This window comes from Notothenia coriiceps, unplaced genomic scaffold (assembly GCF_000735185.1).
Source record: "Notothenia coriiceps isolate Sejong01 unplaced genomic scaffold, NC01 NC01_scaffold00038255, whole genome shotgun sequence".
In the NCBI taxonomy this organism is placed as follows: domain Eukaryota; kingdom Metazoa; phylum Chordata; class Actinopteri; order Perciformes; family Nototheniidae; genus Notothenia; species Notothenia coriiceps.
In genome coordinates, this window is record NW_011370956.1 from 1 (window position 1) to 10,355 (window position 10,355).

General features: G+C 40.4%; 2 protein-coding genes across 2 annotated transcripts; both read right to left on the reverse strand.

Annotated features, from left to right (window-relative positions):
- Positions 1-21: 21 nt before the first annotated feature.
- Positions 22-6,808, reverse strand: LOC104968120 (tetratricopeptide repeat protein 39C-like). The gene is made up of 5 exons (XM_010797692.1): positions 6,243-6,808; positions 4,729-4,777; positions 2,758-2,886; positions 1,781-1,895; positions 22-950 (listed from the first exon to the last, which is right to left on the reverse strand). The coding sequence occupies exons 1-5, from the start codon at positions 6,470-6,472 to the stop codon at positions 586-588; spliced, it is 888 nt and encodes a 295-aa protein (XP_010795994.1). The 5' UTR covers positions 6,473-6,808; the 3' UTR covers positions 22-585.
- A 2,234-nt stretch (positions 6,809-9,042) lies between these two features.
- On the reverse strand, positions 9,043-10,310 carry LOC104968121 (G2/M phase-specific E3 ubiquitin-protein ligase-like). The gene is made up of 5 exons (XM_010797693.1): positions 10,220-10,310; positions 10,087-10,120; positions 9,896-9,958; positions 9,429-9,500; positions 9,043-9,323 (listed from the first exon to the last, which is right to left on the reverse strand). The coding sequence occupies exons 3-5, from the start codon at positions 9,955-9,957 to the stop codon at positions 9,065-9,067; spliced, it is 393 nt and encodes a 130-aa protein (XP_010795995.1). The 5' UTR covers position 9,958; positions 10,087-10,120; positions 10,220-10,310; the 3' UTR covers positions 9,043-9,064.
- Positions 10,311-10,355: the final 45 nt, after the last annotated feature.

Genomic DNA, 10,355 nt, shown 5'->3' on the forward strand with positions numbered 1-10,355 from the left:
CATATTTAGGTGCAATTTTTGAAAAGTAAGCTTTAGATAATGCCTTATATTTTAACATTTTAACCAGTATGTGTTACAATCCATATTTTTAAGGACTGTTTCCTAAAATAACATTCTTCTAATACTAAGAGTAGAAAAACTGAAAAACAGAAATCTCCACTCATTCATATCATTATTCTGTTGAGGGGTTTGGTTAAATCTTGTTAATAGCCCGATTTATTTTCACTTATATTCCTTGAAAATATGGCGATTTATGATTTTCAGATTTTTGGAGTGACACAATGATTCTGAAAGCTTCTTCTGTAATATGGCAACAACATAAAACAATAATTTTGAACCATGCTTCATCCAAAGGTCAGTTTAATGTTTGCGGAAATGTATAATAATAATAATCACATATTTCATAAGATAATTCCTCGTTTGCATATTTAAACATGATAAAAGTTTAATAATTGTCTTAATATAATAAATGAACTGGGGAAGTTTGATGGTAACATTTATTATGGTTTTCAGTTCAGTTCCCCCATCAGCACCAATGCTGTGTCTCTGTTATAAAAACTGAATAATAATTAAAAGGAAGTTTACTCACGTAGCGAGTGGTGCCTTCATGTCCTTGCTCTCGCTTGCATACATGAGGGAGGACAGGCCCTGGTGACGGTCGCCGGGGAAACCCAGCAGGTTGATGATCTTGAGCAGGTGAGGCGGTACCATGGAGATGCACAGGTGGAAGAGGCCGTAGCCGAAGCTGACGGAGCCCTTGAGCCGGTCCAGGGCCTCGGCCGTCACGCAGCTCTCCACTGGGGCGTTGTGGTTGGCGTTGTCCGTGGTGAGGGGCTCCTGGTGAAGGGAGGACCTCTGCTCACTGCCCGCCTGCAGCTGGCTGATGTCACTGTGGCACTTGTTGTACATCTTCCACGCCTTACGGAGAATCCAGCCTCCTTTGATATAAGCTGAAAGTGGAAACAATAAACTTTAGAATAATTGATGTGATTAAACCAACCTAGGGGATCTCTAACCAGTGGTGACCAACCTTTTTTGTCTCGTGTACCCCTTGAGCTGGTCACCATTCCATAACAACCCCCTCACTCATCTGTCTTGTATTAAACCCTTTGTAATTGTATTTAACCCAACTTTTTACCCACACTCCTGTTTTGTTTGGTGTTCTGGTGCCGCTGCAGGGATGGCTTCATATAATTATATTCCAGGTCTTGGCCAGCCTCCTAAACCCGGTTCAGCAGCGACGGTACCGCCGGCTGTATGTTTATCCCTGGCTAATCATGCATCCATTCTTACTGCCACTTTGCAGCTAATGTAAGCTAATTGCTATGTGCGGCGCCACAGTGTGAACACGAACTACAGTGGTGTTACAATCCACACCATCCCGGGAGGAACTGTTACTTGCGGAAGCAGAACTAGACCACCGACACCAGGCTTATTTAAAAATGTTTTTTGTGTGGAAATAAATTGCATTCCCTTATTTTTCTACAGACCCCCTGCAATCCCTGCAAGTACCCCTACAGGTCCCCGTACCTCTGGTTGGGAACCACTGGAGTAGTACACATACTCATGTACAAATGTAATTAATTGTTTCAGTTATTAAGAGTATATTGCAAGTTATCAGTTTCCTCACTTGATTATTTATTAATACAGTCTGTGGTTCTTCAAACTGGGGGCGTGTCAACCGTTCTTTACTATTGGTAATTTACTGAATATGGAGAAGTTCCCCCACAAAAAACTGTTCTTTTAAGCTCACACTCTCTGGTCTGTTTGATTTGATCACCTGAGAGTTCCTGCTTGACGAAGGAGAGCACGGCGAGGTACACCTGACAGTCAGCAACGATGATCTGTCTCTGCAGGCGGTCCACCACCACCACGCCCGACCTCTGTGAGTCCATCTGCAACACACACACACACACACACACACACACACACACACACACACACACACACACACACACACACACACACACACACACACAATATGCGTTATAAATATGCCACTTTACCCAGAGGCTGGCAGGGTTTCCTGAATGACCCGGGGCCCCCACACTCCTCACTCTGTCTGCTGATTACATTTCACAGAAGCAATAATTTAATCTGTGAGTGGGCTTGGTATGATCTCACCGCTGCCTGCATCATTAGGCACGATGCAGAGGATATAAACCTTGTTATCTGAACAGCAACCTGCTGTGGCGGCAATCGACGTGGAAAACCTCAATTGGTGTTCTTGCCCCTCAACTTTGACGAAGTTTAGTTTTAAGGTTCAAAGTTCAAAGGTTCAAACAGCGTCATTGTCATATGCACAGATAGTGTAGTTATGCAATGAAAAACCTCACAGGCTCCTCCAACAATGCAACATAGATATGTATAAGACATAAAAGAAATGAAAAAAACCAAATACAAATAGTGCAAGAAGAAACAAAGTAGAAATAAAATAGCACAAGAGAATGTCGCAAGACGAATGGGCAACTGAGTAATGCAGGAGAAGGTAACTCTAAGTTAAATAGAATAAGATGAGCTGAAAATACAATGTAATGTGAAATGCTGTACAGTGAAATCAAAATACTGCTAATTGTAATAATAGTTGCATATGTGAGATGTAAACAGATGAATGTTATGAAGCTGTGATGGCACAGAACTCAGGAGTTAAGTCTGATGTGCGGGACGGCAGCAGACACAACAGTTTGCTGTGAAGGTGTCTTAATGCCATGTGTAATGTTTATATATTATATTTATTTTTTTATATTTTGAGCTTACACTCTTTTTAATCTTGTTCCTGATTGTCTCGATGACCCCGGCGCTGTCGCTTTCACACAGCTTCTCCGTGGTCCTCAGGTCGTCGCAGGCCGTCTGCATCTTCTCCTCCTCAAATGTCATCATGGCGTTCTGAATCAAAATGCAACGAAGAGGTTTGGTTCTAATATATCTTTAAGAAGAAACAATGTACTGCATTTTTATTCTTGGCGATAATGCAGCATCAATTACATCTCTCAATAAAATCATGTTGTGATGAAATCTCATATCAAGCATATGCTAACTCAAGTTTCTCAGAAAATCTGATGTCAAATATTTTGATGGAGTATCATTTTAAGATTTTCATTTTGTTTTTACATCACACTTTATATTACCACTGATTTGAATGCAGTGAACAAAGCGGACTCCAACAGGCAACTTTAATCTATCTCACGATCCGGTTTATTGAACGCTCTGTTAACACAGACACAGCCCAGGACGCGGCTCTCTGCAGAATGATGGAGGATTATCATGTGTGATGGTCCATGTGGATACACACTGCTGATGCTAAGTACAGCAGTGTGCTAGATTTTCATCACCCAACAATTCTGCTTATAGGAATACCCTGGTAGAGTTACATTAACAATTGACTTAACCCATTTAAACATTGTCAGTTTACAGCAGGAAATAAGAAAATAGGCTTTACAGTTGGGTAATTTATTTAGATGTATGCATGAATGTATTGCATTGCCAGACAAACACTATTGGTATGCTATTGTGATAGATATTGTTATCCAGATATTACAACACCTAAGTGGGGATAGAACATTTGGTCTTGTTGAACAGAGCTATGCTTGAGCTGGTTTACAAACAGATGTCCTGTTAAAGGAGGAGAGGAGTGTAACTGTCTTGAAAAGGACAAAGGGCTCTTTCTGCATCACAATGCACAGAGGAACACAGCCACATCCGTACAGCTGTGTGTTGGAGTCAGAGAGATGCTGCACATAATGCCAGAATCATGTTTTACTAAAACCTTTTAGAATCATTAATGAGTGAGGACATAGTCATGTATACAAGGTGCAAAATGTAGAGATATATGAGTGACAATGTTTTCTTTTTCTTGTACGCTGCATTAACTGAATATCCCTGTGCACGTCCGGTCACACCCCCACAGCCTTCAGGGCCAATTACTATCTGGGGACCGAGGATGACATCATCTCTGGATTCATGATGTGTTTTTGTGTGTGTGGGTCATCACAAGGCGACAGAGAGTGTGTGTGTGTGTGTGTGTGTGTGTGTGTGTGTGTGTGTGTGTGTGTGTGTGTGTGTGTGTGTGTGTGTGTGTGTGTGTGTGTGTGTGTCATCACGAGGCGACAGAGAGAGTGTGTGTGTGTGTGTGTGTGTGTGTGTGTGTGTGTGTGTGTGTGTGCGTGCGTGCGTGCGTGCGTGCGTGCGTGCGTGCGTGCGTGCGTGCGTGCGTGTGTGTGTGTGCGCGCGCTGTTGTGATGCATCCATTATGTTAATGTGGGAAAGCAGCAGAGAGGAAGTCCGTGGTGACAATGGTAGCAAACACTTAGACAGATTGGGTTATCCAAGGTGATTCTTGGAGTTTTTCTTCATAAACTATAAATCTTACTATATGCTATGCTGATGTACCAAATATAATCATTATTTTCATTAATGTAATTTTTTTCCCCTTTTGCATTCATTTGGAGGGGACATTAAATATGCCAATATACTAACTGAAATGTTGAAATGGTTTTTATTAAAGGTTTTGTTGTTACAAAAATGAATGGTGTTAATAAAGAAAAATGGTGTGTACCCAAAAGAAAGCAAGATAAGCTTTGGCCTTGCCAAAACATCAGTTACCAGTTCATTACAAATCATTTTCCAACATCCATTTTAACATCCGATATTTTTTATCATACTGTTTTGTTTTGATTCCTCTGGCCAGAGGAATCACAAAAACAAACCAACAACTGAGAGGAAACTCACCAGGAAACTGACGAAACTGGCCCCAAAGCTCATCAGCGGGCTGTGGGTCCTACACAGAGAGGAGAGAGAGGAGAGATCCAGTAGACAACACCAACTGAATTGAATACTCTGTTGAGAAATGTAAGTATATGAAAGGAGCCACAGGGCTCCTGTTGAGCTGTCATGACTGAGGTCAGGGGTCGGACTACAATCGTTTGTTTGACAGAATCAATATTTGCAATAAAAAAATATCCGTCTGGTGCAGGGAAGTAATTACTTCATTTAAGATCTCTGAGTCCAAGACAGGGTTAGAAAAAGCAGCAAATAGGTGTAAGCTATATTCTTGTGAAAGGTGCAGAGAGCAATGAGTGGTCTCCATGATGGATCATCTGTCCATTCAACCAGAGGGTCTACAGCAGGGTTGCTCAAGTTGGGCTCTGCCAAGGTGTCATAGTTCAAATAGTATTACAATTTGAATTTGATGATGGATTATTTTTTAGAATCTGCAGATGTTTTTAGTATGTATTACATTATCTTTCTTAAACATTTCTCTTTACTATAGAAATGAAGATAATAGACTATGTCAAATTATTTCAAGGGACATATATACTGTATCTGAATCAGAATATCTTTATTCTCATCATACATACACACACATCTCAATGACATTTCCTTGGCATCTCTCACTGCAGTAATAGAAATAGACACACATAAATAAAAGCACTGATAAAAGCAGAGGTTGCAGCAATGAGACGGCACTAAAATGAAATGAAATGTCAATACTGTATTTACACATTTTACACACTATAACATTTAAAAATACAAAGTAAATATAACTGTGTTTTCATAAATAGATGCTAAAAGTAACCATTAGCTTAACAAATAGCCATACATATTTATAAATACTTGTGGTTACAGTCTGTATATTCTCTTTTTGATGGTGGCGAAACATTTGAGACGCACTTTGAAGGGGAGATACCTGGAAGCCTCACTCATGAGGAACAGGCTTTAACATTTAACACCTAATGACCATTCATTCATTTGTATTCATGTGCTCCACCTTGAAGTAACCACATATTACATTGTTCCAGTAGCCTATCTTTTTGTACCTGCAACATACTGAAACACAGGGGTGTCAAACATAGGGCCTGTATACACCTGCAAAATAATTTCCCAGTTTGGGATTAACAAAGGATCTATCTATCTATCTATCTATCTATCTATCTATCTATCTATCTAGGCTATCTATCTATCTAGGCTATCTATCTATCTATCTATCTATCTATCTATCTAGGCTATCTATCTATCTAGGCTATCTATCTATCTATCTAGGCTATCTATCTATCTATCTATCTAGGCTATCTATCTATCTATCTTTCACAAAGTACTTGTCAGCAATAAAACAAAGGGAAACATTTGGAGTTTTGGTTATTAATAGGTTATTTTTGCTATGATTTTACTGGCCCACTTGAGATCAGGGTGCTGAATGTGGACCCTGGTCTGAGTTTGCCCCCCCCCCCATTAACATGTGTTACCTGTATCTCCTGAAGAGCTCGTCGCTCTCCTTGAAGCCGTTGTTGAGCAGCATGTTGATGCCCTGCAGAGCCATCTCAGCATCATCTATGCGCTCCGCCTGCTCCTCCACCTGCTGCTGGCACTGCTCCGGACCCGCCATGTTTATCACAGCGCTGTCCGCCGGATCAGTACAGAAAGGATGGTGAGGATCAGAATGTGAAGGCGTTTCTCTTCTAAAACAAACCCGCATTGGTTTATTCCTGCAGAAAGGAGACCAATTCAACCTCTTATCTGCAGAAAAATCAGAATGTTCCGCAGGCTGCAGACTGTGCGGAGGGACAGGCCCCTGGTGCCCAGACCCGGCTCTCACACTGCGGCCCGGCGACCTACACCCAGCATTGTTCTCTCCGCCGGCAGCCGCTCAGACATCAGCCAACTCGCCGTTATTTATCAGTAAATTAGCCATCCGTCAGTCCTCCGCTCCTCTCCTCTTGCAGCAGCGTTACATAAGCAAGATCCGGTGCTGAGTCGACAGTCTCACGTAATGCAGCCCCGCGTCATAACGCACAGCAGCGTGACAGGATGGAGATGGAGGGATGGGGAGGCTGAGCTGAAGCTGCATCCTGCCAGCCTCCACCCCTCCATCCCCCTGCGGGCACACGGCGACAGACAGATGTACAGAATCAACACATCTCCATCCGTCCGTGTATATCACGATTCACATTAAAACACATTTTAAAGGAAATAAAGGAAATGTTGGGCAATCATTTTCGTTGCACTTCTTGAGATAAATCTGTCGTTTTTCCTATTTTACCTTAAAAAGTGCTATTTACATAGAAGTTATTACTACTATTATTATTTGAATTATTACTTTTGAGTATATGTTCTTACTTTGAAGCATTTTTGGGAGCCAATAGTGTTCTGTTTCCTCTATGTATCTGACAGCTTTAGTAATTTAGTAGATTCAAATGATTAGCTCCAAATCATAAATAAACTCATACATAATTTATGATACCACGACGGGTTAAGATATCCAGCGGTATTCAAAGTAACTGATCTCCACTTTAGCTGTGATACATTAATGCATCAATAATCATAATAATCCAGTAATCTGATACATGATTATGAAATTAAAACCAGTTTTACTTATACTTGTTGACTTTGTTAAGTACATTTGATGCTTATAGCTTTTACTTTTCAAATGCAGTACTTTTACTTAGGTACAATATCTGAGTACTTCTTCCACCGCTGACTGTTTGCCACCAGTTTGTGATTTCCCTTTTGTCAGACAACTCCTGGTCCGTTGTAGCCTTTAATGACCTCGACACATGTTGGTTCTTCTTTTGGCTCTGAGTTGGACAAGGGCATCAGCGTTGACAAGGCATACAGTGATTTGTCTATTTGTCCTCTCAGTGTAAGTGCTTGTGATGTCCCCATATACTTCCAAGCTCTGCACCTGCTGAGGCTGTGTTGGAAAGGGATGACACAGAAGTACCCATGAAAACCGTTGGGTTTCCTTGCCTTGATGATGACATTTAACGGTCCTGCGAGTATTTACCAATCCCCTTTCAATCACATTAGTACAGTGGCCGGCAGGTGCAAACGCGGAACAACGGCCCGAAACGCAAACATAAGCAGGAAACACCTGCAAATAATGAAATGAAAAACAAACAAACCCTGAAAACAAATACAACAGAAAAACGCTGCATTTACAGAAATGATGCAAACTAAATAAAACACACAAACCCCCGAAAACAAACGCAACAAAAAAACGCTGCAAATACCAAAACGATATGCAAAGTCCAAAGCACGTACAAATCCCAAAACACATACAAAAAAAAAACATTCCGGAAGTGCTCCAGGCCTCTAGGGGGCGCGCTACGTGGAACAGATTGATGTCTGACCAGACATAGAGAGAACGAACAAGAGTGATGGAAATCGGAGGAAAGAAAGTTCAGAGAGAGTGGAGAAAGATATAAAAAGGTACGTTTTGTTTTTATACATAGAGCGTCATATTTATATAGCTAGCGTTAGCGTGCCTAACTACTACACCAGCTGAGGAGAGGAGAGCTTCACGTGAAGAGAACATAAAGTGAGGGAAGAACATTATTAAAAGAGATGACAAATCAAGTGCAGGCAAATAGGCCGGGCCATAGTGAGAACCGCGAAGTGACAACATGTGAAGAGGGACAAAGTAATGACAGGATAGTGTGCATTAGACATGCTCAAGAACAAATATAGAGAAGACATTCAAGGAGAGAGAGAGACAAAACACAGATTCAACGGTAAACATGATGTATCTTTCTATTTATTTAGCTAACCACTATTTAGACTATGTGTTTTTGATTGACTTGATTAAATGGATTTACTACATCAATGCATGTGTTTTCAGGCTGCCATGTTTTGTCCTTTCTGTGGCCAACATCTGGGGACAGTTCAAGTGTTCTGTAGCTCCTGTGGCAAACATGTACAGTTTTTGGCAGAAGTTGAACACAACAGTAAGTTCACTTTTTTGTATTTTATCTGTTTCAAATGCAAGAAATAAGGATTCAACACACTACTCTGTTTAGAATACTAATTGGCAGGTGCATACACTAGTTATCAGCATGAAGGACACATGTTTTCATTGTCTGTTTCTGTGAAATATGTAGAAGCCATCATTAAATGGTAGACCAATGCATGATTAAATACACAACACAGCTTATATTATACATTCATAACTGTGTATTAGCTCTATCTTTATAGAGAACATTATAAATTTAGAATCAAATTTTGAGACAGTGAGCGGCTGGGAAAGTTACACCGCCATGGGGCACAAACAGTTGCTGACGTGATGTTTTCTTCATATTCTCAGGCATTCCATAAGGAGGGTCAGGAACTCACGCTTGGGACCACCAGTGTCCACTCCATCCTCAGTTTGTCCCTCATCATCAGTGAACTTAACTGACATCTCATGAGAGGGATCGAATGAGGCACCTTTGAAGCCGCTGATTGCTCCATCCCACACATTGGCTCTATTAATATTGAACCTGCTGCAAGATGTATTTGTTCTTTTTGCAGAGAGTTCTGCAGCAATGTCCTCCGCAGTCAGGTATTCTGTGCTGGGAAAGACAAAGTGATGTATTGTAATAGTAAATGATGAAGCTAGTAATAATATTTACAGTATAGAATAGAAACAATTAAGTGGTAATAGTAACAATTAATACCTTTGCTCCATTTTGTCTTCTGGCTCAGACTGGCTATCAATAATGATAAGTGCATACACATTTGTGTAGTTGCTGCAGTGAGAAGACAGTTGAATAATTATTTTCAAATATATGCATGACAGTCATATTTACAAAAGGATGTTGATCCTCTTTTTTTTTTTTTCAATACATTGGGTTCTAAACTGACAACAGCACTGTTGTCATACTCCTGCACAATCCTTGTAAACATTTGAAATGGATGCAACAAACAATATCTGATCTTAGAAAAATATTTGTGTGTGTTTTTTGTATCATCTTCACTAAGATGTCAGATGTTGTGGGTGTCATTTGGAAATGTATGAAAGTATAATTGTTCTGCTTCCTGGCAATGTTACCCACTGTGATTGGAGGCTATACAAACAAACAAATGTAAAATAAAGATACACAGCAAACAACTGTGTCACGATGCAACTGTCAACATCGTTTACCTATAGAAGTTGTTCTGACCCGGGGCAGACTGGACCTCTTCATGGAGGGGTTGGTGCTCCATCCTATTTTTAACCAGGAAATAAGTGCAGTTGATCTAATGACAGTGTCATTAGCACACAAAGGTATTTATTGATTTCATGTTCACAAATTCAAACCTACATGGTATAATTACATTTTTAATTAGTCTTACCCGATCAGACGCTGGTTGTGGGAGCCTGAGAGGTTTGATAAAGGTAAACAACAAATATATTCAAACTACTGTACTGTTAAAACATTCTGCTTCTTGTGGGACAAAATAATATGTTGACAATGTTTTATTTTACCCTGGCAAACTGTTGTCCATTCGTGGAGTGCTCACTTTTGGAACATTTGGAATGTCCCACACCTGCATACACACAAATGACTGACTGAAATAAAATAAATTCAATTCATTTAATTAAGAATAGATGCCACGATAAA